This window comes from Ochotona princeps, chromosome 7 (genome assembly GCF_030435755.1).
Source record: "Ochotona princeps isolate mOchPri1 chromosome 7, mOchPri1.hap1, whole genome shotgun sequence".
NCBI lineage: Eukaryota > Metazoa > Chordata > Mammalia > Lagomorpha > Ochotonidae > Ochotona > Ochotona princeps.
The window spans coordinates 66895988-66915082 of NC_080838.1; the positions used below are offsets into that span (position 1 = coordinate 66895988).

The 19095-nt window shown below is 46.2% G+C and overlaps 1 protein-coding gene across 1 annotated transcript in view; it reads right to left on the reverse strand.

Annotated features, from left to right (window-relative positions):
• FAM47E (family with sequence similarity 47 member E) overlaps window positions 1-19095 on the reverse strand; it is a 39041-nt gene that overhangs the window by 1030 nt on the left and 18916 nt on the right. Inside the window, exons 4-9 of the mRNA XM_058666646.1 lie at window positions 18072-18300; window positions 17210-17349; window positions 13208-13355; window positions 8648-8848; window positions 2349-2504; window positions 702-779 (exon numbers count right to left, since the gene is read on the reverse strand). Coding sequence (XP_058522629.1) covers window positions 702-779; window positions 2349-2504; window positions 8648-8848; window positions 13208-13355; window positions 17210-17349; window positions 18072-18300 — 952 coding nt within the window. The remainder of the gene's footprint in view (window positions 1-701; window positions 780-2348; window positions 2505-8647; window positions 8849-13207; window positions 13356-17209; window positions 17350-18071; window positions 18301-19095) is intronic.

Genomic DNA, 19095 nt, shown 5'->3' on the forward strand with positions numbered 1-19095 from the left:
TGAAAGGTTGTGGAAAAATGCAATTAAAATGTAAGCTTAGTTGGAGACAAAAACATATTTTAAATCTGTGCATAGTTTTTTCATGACACACATTTCCAGAAATTTTTTGAACAACTCATACATATGCACATAACACACAATAATGTAAAACAGAATAATATATATATGTATTAACATAAAACATGTGATGTAAGTATATTTCACATATTAAGCATATAAAATATAAAACTATACTATGCAATCCTATGTAGCATATTGTATAAAAATACACGATATAAATCAGGCAGCTATTATGAATATATTAAGTATATCTAGTGGATCTATTGTTCAAAACTTGGAGGTCTCCTTGTATCCAAGCTAATGGAAATCTTTAATTCTCAGTCTATACCTTGTGCTCTTTGTCCTTGGCCGTGGAGGTAAAGGACAAAGATTTCCTAGGGAATCCTGCCTGAGAGTCCTTGTCTACAGCTGAAGGCACACACTCTTTCAGTTCAGTCCCAGGGAAGCCATGCCCAAGGGCAGGTCCCTGGGGCGTGGGATAGGGGGAGGGATGGCCCTTTGAGAGCAGCAGAGACCAAAGAGGTAGGAGAAAGGGCAAAACCACATCCTCTCTCTTCCTTGCCAGGGCCTGAGCCTGCAGGAGTGGTGCACCTGCCGGGGAATTAGACTAAGGTGGCTCTCAAACAGGGCCCTGTACTCACGCTCGGCATCCTGTAGCCCCGGCGGAGAATGAAGTCCCGGAAGGCAGCTGTTCCCTGGAGCTCTGCAAACCGCTCTTCCTACAGGAAGAGTCAGGGAAACTGGTTGGCCATCGGGAGGTGGGACTCACACCCACCCAACAATTTAGCCCTTTACACAGCGCCTCATTTTAAACCACCTCCGTCTCACTTTGGAAGATGTGCATAAATATTGCTCAGGAATTGATGAAGAGGAAGGCTTCCCAAACGCCCAACCTTCTCTCCCTCCTTTATCCCCTTTTCTCACCCTCACATCAAGGACAAAAAACATATTTTAGCAGTTAAAGAGTTGTCGACATGGATGTCTGGAAGGTGAGCTATTTCAGGTTAAAAACACACTGCCAATTTACAAATCAGAAGGAGGCATGACAGTCAAAAAAGACTTGATCCGATCACATCTTCTCATTGTTCATGCATCCTTTGGAGATGCAACAGTTTGAACCACCATGTGGTCCCAACTTCTGTAATTGAAATTCAATATTAGACCCCATGCGCTGGCTCAGTGGCTGAGTATTCGCCTTGCATACAGTAGGATCCCATATGGGCACTGGTTCATGTCCCAGCTCCTGCAGTTCCCATCCAGCTTCCTGCTTGTGGCCTGGGATAGCATTAGAGGACGGCTCAAAGCCTTAGGACCCAGTGCCTGCATGGGAGACCCCAAAGAAATTCCTGGCTTCTGGTTTCAGATAGGTATGGCTTCAAATACTGCAGTCACTTGGGGAATGAACTAGAGAGGGAAGATCTTTTTCTCTATCTCTCCTCCTCTCTGGAAATCTGCCTTTCCAATAAAAATAAAATAAATCTTTTTTTTAAAGAAAAGAAATTCAATACTCTAAGACTATTTACAGTTGAAATGAAGTCAGTCAAGAAGAGTCAATGCTTGAGAGTTCCCAGCAAGAAAGCCGTGTTACTGCAGTGTCTGTGCCTTTTCAGCCTCCCCCTGCACCAGTGCCTCGCTCATTGCTTGGGGGGTCCAGGGCCCCAGGTTCCACTTGCAGCGCATAGGGGGAGCCATTCACCAGGTGATAACCACTACAGGAATCCAAAACCATTACAGAGCAAGTCCCTGTTGTGGATCCTTCCTGTGCCTAAAACCTCTGATAATCAGGTTTTACTATACCAGTTGTAGGAACCATTGTTACTTTTTTTAAAAAAAGATTTGTTTTATTTATTTGAAAGGCAGATTTATAGAGAGATGGAAAGAGAAAGAGATCTTTCATCTGCTGGATGACTTCCCAGATGGCTGCAACATCCAGGGTGGACCACATCAAAAAACAACTTTTTTTGGGGGGGGTCTCCCATATAGTGGCCCAACCACTTGGGTCTTCTTATGCTACTTTCCCAGACTCGTTAATAGGCAAGTAGACCAGAAGTGGAGGAACCAAGACTTGAATTGGCATCCACATGGGAGGAGTACCACTGCCCCACTTAGAGACATGATCTCTACCCTGAAGCCAAGAGCTAGCTCACAACGTGGCTTTCTCATTGCTGACTCCGTGGGGTAGGTACCTACAGGAACCTCTGTACTACTCCAGGGACTCTAGCACTGGCATGGGCTGGCAGGTGCATAGGATCATCTTGAGTTCAGATGATCTCGGCTCTTACACATACCTGCTCTTGCAGCTTCCTTTCCAAGTTCTCATCTGGAGCTTGCTGTGAGACCTTGGGATCAAGCAAAGGTTCATCTGCTCTATGCTTTTTCCACAACTTGGTGTTGAGGTACCATGCCCCATACCTCATCTTCACTCTCTTTGGCTTACAAGGATTCTGCAGAAAGCAACGGAGTTTCCAGAGTCATTGCTTTTACTCAATAAATCTAAGGTTTGCGCAAAACCTGCCTTTGGGAGGGGATCTGATGGAGGAGCCTGGGCAACTCCTCTGGCAGGACACAGTCCCTGCAGGTAAGCGCAAGAAGCATGATAGGAAACAGCCCAGAATAGGCCATGGAAAGTTTCCCACTGGCACACATTCAGCATGGGTCAGGAGCAGACCAGGCTGAATCAGTTCATGTCATCCTCTGGCAAATCCGATCACCAGATCAGAGTGTGGGATGAGCCGGGTTTGGTCGCGACAAAACCAGTACACATTATGGAATGCCAGGGCGTGGTTGCCTGTACTGGATATGAATGCAGCACCCAACCAGCACACATGAGATCCAGGAAGGAAGGGAGGGGCAGAACTGGCGGAGGGGGATTAAGGGGCTGGTTCCCTCGCCGGACAGCTACTCCCACTGGAGAGCGTGGGCTGGGATAGAGACAGACTAGACTATGCAAGGCTACAACGCCTGTGCACTGCATGTGGACTAGATCAGGGAAAAGCCAGGCTGGGCTGATTATTCCTGCTGGTGCAAGCATAAATTAGAGTGGGTGAGGGATGTTTGGACATAGCCGCAGAAGCTGGCACTGGGGACCAATTCTGTCAAGTCAAATCACAGAACCACCTAAAGAGTGCATAAACCGGGACAGAGAGACCTGGGAAGGAAAAAGTGGGTTCCCCCTTCTTGGGTCACTATTCCCGTGGGAGGGCATGAAGACTGGGACGGGGGCTGGGATGGCTAGATAGAGAGGCACTCAACAACACCCGTGAGGGCTGGATGGTTGAGTTGGTTAGATAGAACTAAGCTTTAATACCCATTGACACGTACAAGAGTCAAACGGGATGGGGGACAGACTGGTCTTCTGCTACACATACTGGCAAACCAGGGTAGGGGGCGGGCCTGGTGGGGGTTATTGTGGGTCACCCCGACTAGGCTGCAGCTCCCACTGGTTTGTGTGAGGGCCGAGTACGTGCTGGGCAGAACCAGACTGGACTGCAACACCCATTGGCTCCAGTGCAACTCGGGACTGAAAACAGAACCAACCCAGCAATTGCAACCACCAGCTGATCGTGGTGATGGACTGTGCCGGGCCCTGTGCTTGCTAGAGCATACAAGAAACTAGTCTGGGAATACCTCAGAGTTTCTTTGGAGATCTCCCTAATCGAACTGCTGGACTCAGAACTCTAATCAAGAAAAGACAGAAGACAGAGCAGATCAATCATTCATCTCAGCTATATGTTGGCAGCGATATATGGGGCAAACGGAGACTTTATGATGGACCATATCAATCAGTGGACGACCTCATCGAGCGAACCTGGCAGTGATTTATAACCGGAGAACTATTAACACCACTCGAGCACATATCTCAGAGCATGCCCCACATCCGGGACTCGGGGTGGGCGGGAAACTGGGTGGGGCTTCCCCCTCAATATCCCCCTTTACCTCAGATACAAGATGGAAACAATGTGGACATAATAGTATTACCCACTTCCCTATCCCCCTGAACCTTTTTTTTTTCTTTCTTTCTTTTCTTTTTCTTTCTTTAACTGTAATTAACTATGTAAAGATTGTCAACAACACAATAAAATAGATTATAAAAAAAAATAAATAAAAAAAAAATAAATCTAAGGTTTAGCTTTGGAAAGAAAGAAGTATCATTACTGTGAGTTTGTGGTTGGTTTTTGCCAAGGTATTTCATGAGGCTTCATCATACTTCACTTTTACAAAGGAAACATGAACTGTTCATGGTTGAGAAGATAGTTAGGAACATGGCCTTTGGATTCAGACAGACCTTGGTTCAAACACAGCCTTCTCTCTTCCTTTACAGTTGTGAGCCAATGGGCAGGCTAATTAAAACGCTCATTTGTGAAGAGGAGATTATAATAACTACCCTCCTAATGCTGTTAAGAAGATTGAAGGAAAGAATAGAGTAAAGCAGCTAGAATTGATGTAAAAACAAAAATTACATACTTGACCTAAGGGTAATGACCTTGAACAGTGATCAACCAAAATAGTAAATTATTAGACTTGGTAAGGGCCCCATATGATATTTAGCCTCATAAATCTACACTACTTTTTAAAATTATTAAACAATATCAGTTTCTTTAATTGGAAGACAGAAAGAAAAGAGAAAGAAGAGACAGATTGCATTCCTTTCTTTCTCCCATTCCTCAGCAGTGCATCAAGAATGTAAAGAGAACCTCTTTTTGGTTCATACCCGATGCAACATCTAAACTCTGTCTCATCACAAAACATAATCTAATCATGGGGTGGGACAAAGAAACATGAACTCATAAAGATTCTTTCTCTTTCTCCCCTCACTCAATGTTTAAATTAAGTAGTGGATGCATGGGCACTCTAGATTCAGGCAACAGATGCCAAAGACCACAGAGAAAACAGAACAGGCGGCCCGGCATGGTGATCTAGTGGCTAAAGTCCTCGCCTTGAACGTGCTGGGATCCCATATGGGTGCCGGTTCTAATCCCAGCAGCTCCACTTCCCATCCAGTTCCCTGCTTGTGGCCTGGGAAAGCAGTCGAGGACGGCCCAATGCATTGGGACCCTGCACCCATGTGGGAGACCCGGAAGAGGTTCCTGGTTCCCAGCTTCAGATCGGCGCAGCACCAGCCTTTGCGGCTCACTTGGGGAGTGAATCATTGGACAGAAGATCTTGCTCTCTGTCTCTCCTCCTCTCTGTATATCTGACTTTGCAATAAAAAAAAATAATAAATCTTTAAAAAAAAAAAGCAGAACAGGAGCAAGTTCCTCCAAGGCCTTGGTTCAGTCCCTCTATGCCAAGCACACAGACCCCCTTGCTATTTCCAGAGCCACCTGTCACACCTCTGTCCCAGGGCCTTTGACCCATTGTTCCCTTTGCTATAACACTTCTCCCAGGACTTGTACACAGCTCAATCCCCTCTCTTAATGCATCTCATCTTTTTAGTAGTATCTTTCCCCACAATTTGATACAGAAATTGTAACTCCCTCACAATACTTTTTGCCTTCTTGCCCTAACTCTCATAACATCACTTACCGCCATTTAATATGCTATATGTTTTCTGCTTGTTTTTCTGTCTCTTTCCATTCTTTAAATTGTTAAGCATTAGAGATTTTTTTCCCTGGGTACATCTCCCTATATCTAGAACAATTCTTAGCACTTAATAGGTGTTCAACAAATATTTCTTAACATAATGTTGGCACCATTGACATTAGGGAGTGGTAACACTTTCTTGGGGGCAAAGGGGTGGTTGTCCTGCATGTTGTAGACACTGGCAGCATCGCTGGCCTCTAGAAACTAGACGTCATCACCAGATATTGCCAAATACCCCCCATTGTGAAAGAGGGAATGAAATCATCCTCAGTCGTGGACCACTGAATTAAAGGCAGGGAGAAAAGAAACAGAAGGGAAAGGCATTGGGAGAGAGGAATGGAGTCCACACCAAGCCACGCTGAAAAAGTCAAGTCCTGGAACATTCCATTTTCCTAGTCATCTTTCAAGATTCAGTACAAACTTTCCTCTGTGATGGCTATAACAAACTGTCCCCACTTAGGCCTGGTAGAATTGATATTTCTTCCTACATCTTGTACACGAAACAACATCATCTTACCGTAGTTAATTATCCACTTAGTTGTTCCCACCACACTGTAAGCTCCTTAAATGTGAAAGAGTCTTCCATTGTCATTGATTTGCTCCAAAAGTGTCCCAGCTTACTGCCTTGAAGTTCCAGGTCACATCCAAAGAGGAGGAACCTAGGAGCCTTGGGCTCTAACATGAAAAGACAGAACTAAGAGTCCAGGGAGGCCAAGACAGAGCAGTTTGATGCACCAAGTAACAGCGAGGAAACAACTGCTCGCAGAGAGGACTCCAGAGGTTTATGGAGGGTTGCCTCTGTCTGGGGAGCAGAGGAAGATTGTCCAAGGTCAGAGAAAAAACAGACCAAAAGAGTAGAAGCAAATGTGTCTGGAACACACACAGGGCCAGGAACAATGCCTTCTTCTTCCTAGAAAACCTAAATATTCACAAGGCATTAAGAAGAAAGCATGGAAGGGTCTTCCTCAGTATCACTCCTACAGTGAATATTACTCTAGTCCTTCCCAGCAAATTTTAGAAAGGCCCAAAATGATCAAGCTTTTCCAAATAACTCTATTTCATCCCAGAAATAGTTTCAAGAAGATTTACAGGAATATGAAAATACCCAACACCAGTAAGGTAAAATTCACAATGCCTACTGTCCACTCAAAGATCATCAGACACACTTGTATGCAAATAAACATGATCTACATCAATGAGATAAACCAATAATGGAAACTGACAGGATTATCAGATGAGAGCATCAAAGCAATTATTATAACTATATTTTTTATGCTCAAAAGATTAAGTAGAGACACAAAATATAGACCCACATCAAATTTCTAAAAGTGAAAATTATGAAGTATGAGATTAATACACATACTGGAGGGAATTAACAATAGACTATATAGTGTCGAAAAGTTGATTACAGAACTGAAATGAGTTCTAACAAAATGTTAGGCAGCCCAGTTACACTGTAATTTGAGTCCTGGCAAGGAGCTGAAAGGAAAATTAAATTTTTGAAGAAATAGTGGTCAAAGTGTTTTCAGATTTGGTGAGAAGTATAAGCCTACCAGTTAAACAGACTCATCCCAAACATAAGCAACATGAAGAATACACAAAGTATTTCATAATCAAGCTTTTCAAAATCAGCGGCTAAGAGAACAGCTTAAATTATCCAGGACTCCCCCAAAAAACATAAAAACAAAGTTAGTAATGACCTAAGAAGACTGTGGAAGACATCTTTGGAGTACAAAAAACCCAGAATGCAATATCCCCAAATACCTTTCCAAGATGAAGGTACACTAAGGATGATTCCAGCCACATAAGAGCTGGAGGACTTCATCACTAGCAAGTCCATGCTGGAGAGAGGTGCAACCAGAAAACATCGCCATGTAGAGCTACAGTTTGAACTTTTGCACAGTGACCCTCCACCTGCCAGTCAGAAGTTCAGTTTTGGAAATAACCACAATGGTTCACAAAGCAGCATTTGTGCAATGCTTGGTGAGTCTAGAGAATTGAGCAATGTGCCTTAACTCAGGGTCAGGACAAGCAAGAGTTTAGGCCTCAGGAACGGTGGACATAATTGCCTGCCCACTGTCATTTGGCATTTTTACTTCTTACAAAGATGAAAGGCAACTGGAAAAACCAAAATGCCGGTGCTAGTGATGGGAGGCATAGTTTCGCAAACCTGCTGCAACAGTCAGGAATGAAAGCAGAACATTTGGGGACATGGATCAGTCAACTGAGTTCAGCTGTGGAGCACAAAATGGATTGTGTCTAGAATACTGGAAACCTAGTATCAAAGATAACATACAAGTGGCAGAGGATAATAATTAGAAATCATTGTGGTTTGCTACTGAAGAGAAGGGAATTCCCCTTTCTGCCCCTAACGTGGGTGCTAAAGTCTTGTTATTGATCGTCACAATCTGTGTGTCTACAAGCATATATTTACACATGCACAGCACACAGCATCACTCAGAAGCACTCCGGAGACCACTCGGCTGCCCTTGGGAACCAGCAAGCCGAGCTACCTCTCTGTTCCCTTGTCTTGCCATCTTCACAGCAACCTCACATGAGGAAACAGAGCAATTTGTTAACAGTCACACAAGTCATGTGGTCAGGGATAATTGCATACGATCAACAAGGCTACCAATTCTTTGGACATAAAATCAGCAGCATTATCAATTATTGTGTTAATTAATTTTACTCTTGTTCATGAGTCATAAGCATTCATGTATATTTCCACTAGCTGCTAGCTAGTTTCAACATAAGAAACATATAAAAAGATGGTCTCTAAGAACTGACTGTCTGACACTCATAGTAATTCTGAATGACACTGACTTGCTTGCATAGCTGACTTTGGCCTATGTCTTAAACATTCATTCACTGAACAAATGAAAAAAAAAAAAAAACCAAGAATTGTACTTTAAAAAGCCAGTGCTCCCTGAAACCAGAATATGAGCATTTAAGACATTATTTCATTTTAATTTTCTTTGATAGTCTAATCCTCTTCTATAATCACCTGGGCCTTTGGGGGTTTCCTCTTCTCATTTGGCTTCTGAAAGAGTTCTGGCTGTGGCCCCTTCCTCAGGCTGACACGACACCGCAGCTCCGGGGGAACCTGGCTTGGCCTCATCACACGGAGCACATCTGAACGTGGCCTGCTCAGAATGTCAAGGTCAAACTGTTTCAGGATGAACTCTTCATCAATGTTCAGATTTCCCTGGAAAAATACCCATTATGTGAATCAAGGACAAATGGTGAAATGCTGCTTGCTTTCTTCTCTCCTCTAAGGGAGATACAGGCCATTGCTGGATGATTTGTTTGCAGGAAAGGGCAGAAAATGTTTAGTCAGCATCCACTGGAGGCAAGAAGGCTTTGGGGTCCACAGAGACAAATCAGTATGCTAAAAGACAGGTTAGGATTTGCGGGAAGTTGGAAGTCCCTGTGGGAAAACCAGCCTGATCAAAAACAAACTTTACCAGCGCTTCATAGCAATGACATACCCAGGAGTAATTTCCTGACACATCTAGATGTGTTGGCATTTGCTCTGCTAACAGTCCTTCAAGCAAAGCCACCCTAGCTAGGGCTCAAGTTGATGGTGACATTTTTGGTGAACCTCACTTCCTCCCACAGCCACAGGTGGGTGGAGCTGAGCTGGGCACATTAACTGCGGCCACTCCATAGGCTACCAGTCGACCTGTGATATGATTTTAACGGCAAAAGATAAATTGGACTTGACAGAGCCTTAACTTGGAACATTAGAAATTGAGGAACACAGAGAAAAATGTGCAGTCAGCTGGAGCTGAAGTTAGAGGGAGATTAATAGAGGAGAGTCATCAACTGGAGACAGGGCATAAGGGATCAAGCAGGGTCAAAGCTAAGCTGAAAGAATGAGGAAGCAAACACAGAGCCAGCAGAATGAATGACATAAAAAACAAATCACTGTTCCTGCTAGGACAGGAGGTGAACTGAGTAGGGTTGGCTCATGGACCCACTGATATGCGTGAAATCTGGCATTGGGAGGGATTCTGATGGAGGAGCCTGGGCAACTCCTCTGGCAGGACACAGTCCCTGCAGGTCAGCGAAGAAGCATGATAGGAAACAGCCCAGAACAGGCCATGGAAAGTTTCCCACTGGCATACATTTGGCATGGGTTGGGGGCAGACCAGGCTGAATCAGTTCACATCATTCTCTGGCGAATCCAAGCACCAGAACAGAGTGTGGGTAGGGCCAGGTTCAGTAGCGACAAAAACCAGTACACAATACGGAATGCCAGGGTGAGGTTACCTGTACCAGATGTGACTGCAGTGCCCATCCAGCACACGTGAGAACCAGGAAGAGAGGGGGCGGAGCCAGCAAGGAGAATATGGGGGGTGTTCCCTTGCTGGATAGCTACTCCCACTGGAGAGCGTGAGCTTGGATGGGGCAGACCAGTCTAAGCCAGGGCTACAACACCTGTGCGCCTCATGTGGACCAAATCAGGGAAAAGCGAGGCTGGGCTGATTGATCCCACTGGTGCAAACAAAATTAGAGTGGGTAAGGGTTATTTGGGTTTAGCCGCAGCATCAGCTGGCAGAAGCCGGCACTGGGGGCTAATTCTGTCAAGTCAAACCACAGAACTACCTGGAAAGTGCATAATCCGGGAGTGGGAGAGACCTGGGAGGGAAACAGTGGGCTCCTCCCTCTTGTGTTACCACTCCCACAGGAGGGCACTAGGACAGGGGCTGGGGTGGCTAGACCGAGAGGCACTCAACAACATCCGTGAGGGCTGCATAGTGGAGATAGTTAGATGGAACTAAGCTTCAATACCCATTGACATGTATGAGAGCCAAATGGGGTGTGGGACAGACTGGACTAGTCTTCTGTACACATAGTGGCAAACCAAGGTATGGGGCGGACCTGGTGGGGGTTATTGTGGGTCACTCTGACTAGGCTGCAGCTCCCACTGGTTGATGTGAGGGCCGAGTATGTGCTGGGCAGAACCAGGCTGGACTGCAACACCCATTGGTTCCATGGAAGTCGGGGCTGGAAACAGAACCAACTCAGCAATTGCAACCACCAGCTGATCTGGGCAATAGACTGTGCCGGGCCCCGTACTTGCTAGTACATACAAGAATCTGGTCTGGGAACACCTCAGACAAAGTTTCTTTGGGGATTTCCCCAATTTGAACTGCCGGACTTGGAGTCCTAACCATGAAAACACAGAGGACAGAACAAGTCAATCAACCACCTCCGCTATATGTTGGCAGTGAAGAGCTGGGCAAACGGAAACTCTATGATGGACTATGTCAATCAGTGGATTCTTCAACGAGCTCATCGTGCTTGGAGTGACAAGAATGGCAGCAATTCATGGCTGGTGAACCATCATGCAAGAATCTCGGAGCATGCCCCACATCTGGGACCTGGGGTGGGTGGGAAACTGGGTGGAGCTTCTCCCTTAATATCCCCCTTTACCTCAGATACATGAAGGAAACAATATGGAAATGAGTCTTACCCACTTCCCTATAGCCCTTGAACCTTTTTACTCTAATTAACTATGTAAAGATTGTCAAAAATATAATAAAAAATGAAAAAAGTTTTAAACAAAGTAAATAAGTAGCATGGAAAGAAAAGGAGATGCCAGTGTTGTGAACATCTCACAGGGTGGTGTGTTAGGGAGTGAGGCTGTGGAATGGAGATAAAGACAAAATCTCGGCCATGAGGGACTGCAAATAAGGCCAGCTATAAGGCAGCAGATTAGTAGCGGTAGAAGTTCCAGAGTGTGGACAGAGACACAGAAGGGCTGGGAATCAGGGAAACCCAATGCAGCTGGAAGATAATCCAGCAGTGGTTCAGACAACAGGTTCAGGAGACAGCACCTGCCCTGTCCAGCAGGTGCTTCCTCCAAGGGCCCACTGGGGATCCTCCTCCCTTCCCCTCCATCAGCTTGTTCCTGGACAGCCTCATCTCTGGGCTTTAAGATTAGATCATAGGCATACTCTACCTTCTTAATCAAAGTTGTTATTTCAGGTACACACACGTGACCCACATTAGTCCAGTTAAAGTAGTCCTGGCCTTTTTCCTACTGGAAAAAATATTACACTCTTCCCGCTAAGATTTCATACTGGAAGGATGTAAGCTTGAGAATTAAGTGCCTATTGTTGGCCTCTCTTGGAGAAAGACTGCCTAAAAAAAAGTCAGATGCAGGAGAGTAGGCAAGAGACAAGACAGCACCTAAAAATCCAGCAACTAGATCCAGCTATGCCTGAAGTGCCCAGTATTTCTGGATGACTCTCCTTTCCCTGTTATAACAGTCTGGATTATACTCCAGGCACTTGCTAACTAAACAGTCCTAAGTGATGTATTGACTAACACACTAAAAACACTGGCATCCAAGGAATGCAGGTCCCAGAGAGTCTTAAATCCAGGAAAAGCATGGGGAAGCTTGACATCCACAAAGCTGCAGGAACAGGAATGTGCACCAAACAGGCTTCTGGAAGGAGGGCCAGGAAAGACCCTGACAATTGACTCAGAAGTCTCTTCAAGTCAGAACAACTATTAGTGACAGTTACAGTCAGGTGTAGCATACTAAGTGCTCACAGACGAACATGACTGAGAGAAAAGGGGTTGGAGAAGGGAAAAAGCAAACAGGCAAGAAATTCCTAACACTGACATGCAAAATAAAAATATGGAATAACAGCAGTCATATGAGATATCAATTCAAACTGACTGTAAGCTTACACATTTTCCAGAAATTTTGTCTACCAGAAATGTCTCTAAGCAGAGAAACTGATTCTGCTTATTTTTTAATTTGATTTAGCTTTTATTCAAACTTTTAAAAATGTCTTTCTTTTTATTTACTTGAGAGAGGCAGGGACAAGAGATACAGACACAGAGACAAGAGGTATGGACGTAGGGACCATGAATCCACTGGTTCACTCCTTCAAAAGATGCAATAGCCAAGGGTTGGGCTAGGCCAAGAGCAGGAGCCCAGAACTCAGTCTGAGTCTTCCATGTGGGTGGCAGAGATCCAAAGTACTTGAGCTGTCACCTGTTGCCTCCCTGGGTGCATATTAGCAGGAGTTTGGAACTGGAAGTGGAGCAGGAACTTGAATGTTGACACATTGATACAGAATATAGGCATCCCCAGTCATTGGTACAACCACTTGATCGAACGTCCACCCCAACTCTATTTTTAATAAAAGTAATTTGAACATGACTCTGAAATGTAGGGTCAAGGGGCCAGTATTTTACCAAAACAGGTTGAGTCGCAGACTATGATGTTGGCATCCTATATGAGTGCCAGTGCTAGCTGTACTTCTGATCCAGCTCCCTGCTAATATACTTGGAAAAGCAACACAAGATGGCCCAGGTGCTTGGGCCCCTGCCACTCACATGGGAAATCTGGATAGAGGTCCAACCTTGTGGCTTCAGCTTGGCACTGCTCCAGCTGTTGTAGTCATTTGGGGAGTGAACTAACAAATGAAAGATATTCTCTCTCTCTCCCTCTCTCTCCCTCTCTCTCCATAGTTTTCAAGTAAACAAATGTATACATTTTTAGAAAACATCAGGGTGGGGGAGGGTATTGCTGCTAACTTACCAAAGTAGCAAGCCAGTTGCAGAAGTCACTGACCCCTTGGCGGGCGCTTTCCTGAAGAAGAGGTCTGTCATCATGGAGCGACTCCACCTCACTTGATTTTTCTTCATGGAACCACTGGCCTGAATGTGACGCAGGAGTCTTCTTGGAACTGGGGATAATGAGATCATCCAAGTGTGACTGTATGAAGTACAGTCAATCCAAGTAGATTGCAAACAGCATTGTGGGGAAAGCAGAGCATCCAGCAATAGTTCTGGAACTGGCGTTGTGGAATAGCTAATTAAGCCGCTGCCTGCAATCCTGGCAGTCCATAACAGTGCTGATTCAAGTCCCAGAGGCTCTATTTCTGACTTGGCTCCCTGCTAATCCACCTAGGAGGCAGTGAAACATGGTCCAAATGCTTGGGCCCCTGCTACACAGGGAAGATCCAGAGGCGTTCCAGGCTCCTTCACTCAGCCTGGCGCAATCTTGGGAAGTGAACCAACAAATGGAAGAGCTCTCTGTTTCTCTTTCTCTCTGTGTTAGTCTGCCTTTTAAATAAATACATTTTGGAAGAGAGGAGAGGAGAGGAGAGGAGAGGAGAGGAGAGGAGAGGAGAGGAGAGGAGAGGAGAGGAGAGGAGAGGAGGAAGGAAAGAGCCAGTGTATAGTATAGGTCAAACTTTCATCTATGGTATCAACATCCCATGTGGGCTCTGGTTTGAGTTCTTGCTGCTCCACTTCCAGTACAGCTCCCTATTAAGGTACCTGGGAAGAAGATGGCCCAAGTCATTGGGCCCCTACATCCATGTGGGAATCCCAGAAGAAGCTCCAGGCTCCTTACTTTGACCTGGCCCAGCTCCAGCTGTTACAGCCATTTGGGGTGTGAACCAGCAGGTGGAGGATCTCTCTGTTTGTATCTCCTTCACTCTCTGTAATTCTGTCTTTCAAATAAAAATAAATAAATGTACAAAAAATGAAGGAATGAAGGAGCAATAGATTTCTAACAGTTCATTGCAAGCTACAGAAATTACATTTTGATCTTTCAAAGAGTACATTCCTACAATCAATATCAATATCATAGAAATGTATTATGATTAATTATAACAAAACGTATAGCATTTTACCATTTTAAGTTGATATTTAAAATCCTAAGTACCATTTATTAAAATATGTACCAGGTAAAAGCCCAAATTATTGTGCTTAAAGTTTACAGAAACATCACAGTCTTTTTTTTTTTAATGTAAAATCCTTTTTTCAAACATCTATTTTCATTTTATTTGAAAGTAGAAAAACAGACAGAAAGAGAGAGGGATCTTCCCTCTGCTGGGTCTCTCCCCAAATACCCACAACAGCTGGGGCTGGGCCTGGCCAAAGCCTGATGCCTGGCACTCAATCCAGTTTCCATCACCTATTGTATCCATGGCTACTGACACATCACGTGCAGTGGTCACTGAGAAGTGTTGAGTAACATAGAGAGCAGCGGTGCCCTTGATCGAAAGCAGGTTTGATGGAATGCTGGAGGGACTCCTGTGAGTTCAAGAGAAGAAAAAAGGAAGCAGGGAGCATGGGTACCTCTTTCCAGGAGTTCTGCCCCAAAGGAGAGCAGAGGCTGCATAGGTAAGCGGTGTAGTGTACAAAACGGGAGGTAGCTCCACCTCCTGTGGTAGGTAACACAGGCAGCGAGGAGACCAGTGCTAAACCAGGAGACACGGAAACGTCCCTTCATCTGAAAAGAATCTCTGCTAGTGTGACTAAGGCGAGGGGCCTGAGATGGTGGCACTGTCCTGGGGTATCTGGCTGTGCCTCCAGTGCCCTCACACATGACCTGAGAAGAGAGAGGAAGATCAGATCACATGAAGCAGACAATGCAGAGGTTTGAGGATGCTGAGAGGGCAGGCTTAGGTGCCCACAGGCCAGTGATGGCAACTGCCCCAACAGCTGGAGGAGGCAGGGAAGGGCTCTGCCCAGCACCTCTGGTAAGAGCGAGGCCCTGCAGACTGTAGACCCAGCATAAAGGCCCTGCTGGCATACGCCTGGCTTCCACAACTGGGAGAAATGAATCCCTGCTGTTTTCAGCCACCAAATGAGTGTTAAACTGTCACAGAAACCACAGGAAACTATGTGCACATCTGCTGATAGGAAAACTCAACTGGGACATAATCACACACACTAATGATATAATTTTATCAACATAGAGATATTGTGAATTCCATTTATATTTTTACCATCTTCCTCTTTTACCCTAAAGATTTATTTTTATTGGAAAGACAGATTTACAGAGAGAAGGAGAGAGAGGGAAAAATCTTCCACCTGCTGGTTCAGTCTCCCAAACGGCCACAATGGTCAGAGCTGAACTGATCCAAAGCTAGGAACCTCCCCCAGGTTTCCCACATGAATACAAGTTACCAAGGCTCTGAGTCATCCTCCACTGCTTTGCCAGGTCATAAATAAGGAGCAGGATTGGAAGTGGAGCAGCCAGGATATGAACAGGTGCTGATATGGGATGCCTGCACTTACAGGTGGAGAACTAGCCAATTAAGCCATCACACCAGCCCCCGTCCTCCCCTCCGCTGTTTTTTTTAAAAGACTTATTCAGGAGAGAGCAGATCTTTCATTTCCTGTTTTGCTCCCTAAATCTCAGTGATCATGAGTAGGCCAGGCTGAAGCCAGAAGTGAGGAACTCCATCTGGTCTCCCACATGGGCGCAGGGGCCCAGATACATGGGCTAAACTTACTGCTTTCCCAGGTGCATCAGCTGAGTGCTGGATCAGAAGGGCATGTGGGGTGCCAGCACTGCAAGCAGCAGCTACACCACAACACCAGCTTCTGCCTCTTCCCCTCTCCAATAGATAACCCATTCACTTATAATTGTTCCACTTAGAGATGTTTGCAGTTAACCAAAGTGAAAGGCAGAGCCTCCTATGCACAAATGGCCCTTTATGTCACAGACACTCACAACAGAACAACCTCTATGTTCCACATTCAGGTTCTGAGCAACACCCAGAGTCAGGGTGGGTACCTTGCTAGGATGGAGAGGCAAAGAGAACACATGCTTCCCAAGAGCCTTCTTGTTCCCAAGGAGAAGGAGGCCCGACCTGCCAGGGGAATGCCAACTTACTCTTCCCACACCTCCCAGGGAGTAGCCTAAAGGGCTAGGGTGTCACAACCAGACGGCTGCTGTCACTTCATGTCTCACCCCAATACACAAACACAACTTGGTGCAGTAGCTTCCCCTCTAATTCACCTGCTCATGAGTAACTCATGGGATTCACAGAGTTCTCCACTGCCAAGCACACCGACCATTGTCCACACCCCTGGAGATGAGCCAGGTATGGTGGGTGGGACCTCACTCAGCAGCACCCACAAGGAGACCACTGGATTTTAAAAGTCCAATGTGCACCTCAAAACATTTCACGTCAAGTGTACTGACCATGGCATACACACATGAGTTCATCAGAAGCAAGAATGTGACTCAAAAGAAAGCTATCCCTATTGCACTAAAATGTTTTGGGAAGATCGATTCCTGATGTGTTTCGGCAAGAAAAGTGAGTGGGAATTCCAAACCAAATTCTCAGTTCCAAAGACCAGCAAGTAAATGTACAGTGATGCTTAAAATCAAATGTTGCCAGTATTCTCTTATAATTCCCAGGTTCCTGTATTCATCTGCTAGCCTTCCTTCCATTTTTTTCTTTTTAATTCAACCCGTTAGCAGCCTCAAAATCATGTTGGAAAAAAGCAGTTTCTTCTATAGATCATTCAAAGAACAATTAAGACCAGTTGATCAGGTTCTTGGTTATTCTCCCCTTGCCGAATAAAAGTCACACAGCACCCATGTGCGTGCAGCTGCTAAACGAATCAGTCCATTTTCAGATGAAAGTGCTGCTCAGTGCAGAACCCAGGACTTGCCTGGCTCCTTCTCAGAAACTTAAGAAAGTGACTAACAAGGAGTCCCTTCGAGAAGTCACTCCTGGAATGTTCCACCAAGTGATTGCCATGCGCGAGGGGTTATAAGAAAGATACTCACGCTCCTGGGTGGACTTTGGTGGAGCGTTTCTTTAGAAGTTTTCTGGGTTGCTCTGCTCTTTTGCTGGCATCCTCACAAGAAGCCCACATGTCCTCAAGCTTCCTCTCAGGATCCAGCACTTCCAGCACCTGTAAAAGGAGCTACAGACAGAAGACAGCCTGACAGGAGGCCAAGGTTTGGATGTGGCTTGCAGCCCACCTGTCTGTGTGTTGGTTGCCTGGCTCCCCAGAGGGGTTGTTGTGTGGAAGAGGTGCACCTCCTTGGAGGCCGGGTCTAGTGAATGGGTCATTGGGGTGCTGCCCTTAGAGGAGGTTAAGGCAGGTCCGTGGGTTGTACTTCCTTCCCTCCAGATTTGAGCTGTTAGGAAAGAAAGTTCTGGTACCCTACTTCCTCTTTGGCCTTCCAGATGCACCTGTGCCCAAGGACCCTCACCAGAGACCAACTGAATGGAGCTAGAACCACTGCTGAGGAGCCCAGGGGTGACTAGTACTGGGATGAGGAAGAGGGCATGGGTAAGGGGCAGGGAAGGACACATGTGAAGCAGCCAAGCCACCTGGGAGCAGGTGCTGGAGGCACAAGAACAAAGACCTGAATCAGACAAGCTGGTACTGAACAGCAGGAGCTCAGAGCAGAGGGGAGAGGCAGGCGAGAGGCTGAGCCCTTAAGCCATGAAGATGGGAATGACCACATTATTGGCTTTATCTTGGTGAAAAGGCATTACTGGAGCAAACTTCAGCTGTATGACTGTGTGTGAGTGCTGCTGCACAGGGGCTCCTGGGACTGCCCTTCCCTGCCCCCAGGAAGACACCGTTTTGCAGGACCCCAGGGAAGCTGTTCTCCCACAAGCCTTGGGACATATCACCTCTGCAGGCATGGTTCCTCTGAGATCCGGGTAGAGAGCCAAGGGGTGTGGGGTCAGGCTGGCCTTCACCTCTCCAGGCTGTGCCTTCAGAGCCCCTGGGACTTTGCGGTGACTCCCAGGTGGAAAACTGCTCTCGGGACCTGGTCTCAGGAACACCCAGTGCTGGCCATTCAGGAAGTTGGGGCGCTTCAGCCCTGGCTTGTGCCTGAAAGGTAGCTTCTCTTTGCACCTACAAGACAATGCGACCAGATCTTGCAAAGCACGCGCACTGCAAGCATGACAGTACCAGGAGGCTGTACTGTGCTTTGTGGAAGGACCGGAAGGAGAATTGGCAAGGAAGGGCGGCAGGGGAACACAGTGTGTGTTTCCCTTGCTGGACAGCTACTCCCACTGGAGAGCGTGAGCTGGGATGGGGCAGACCAGATCAAGCAGGGTTACAACACCTATGGGCCTCATGTAGACCAGATCAGGGAAAAGCCAGGCAAGGATGATTATTCCTACTGGTACAAACAAAATTAGAGTGGTTGAGGGTTGTTTGGGTTTAGCCGCAGCATCAGCTGGCAGAAGCTGGCACTTGGGGCTAATTCTGTCAAGTCAAACCACAGAACTACCTGAAGAGTGCATAATCCGGGAGTGGGAGAGACCTGGGAGGGAAACAGTGGGCTCCTCCCTCTTGTATTACCACTACCACAGGAGGGCACGACAACTAGGACAGGGGCTGGGGTGGCTAGACAGAGAAGCACCCAACAACATCTGTGTGGGCTGCACAGTGGAGCTGGTTAGATGGAATAAAGCTTTAATACCCATTGACACGTATGAGAGCCAAATGGGGTGTGGGACAGACTGGACTAGTCTGCTATACATAGTGGCAAACCAGGGTAGGGGGCAGGCCTGGTGGGGGTTATTGTGGGTCGCTCCAACTAGACTGCAGCTCCCACTGGTTTATGTGAGCTCCGAGTATGTGCTGGGCAGAACCTGACTGGACTGCAACACCCATTGGTTCCATTGGAAGAAGATAGGGCTG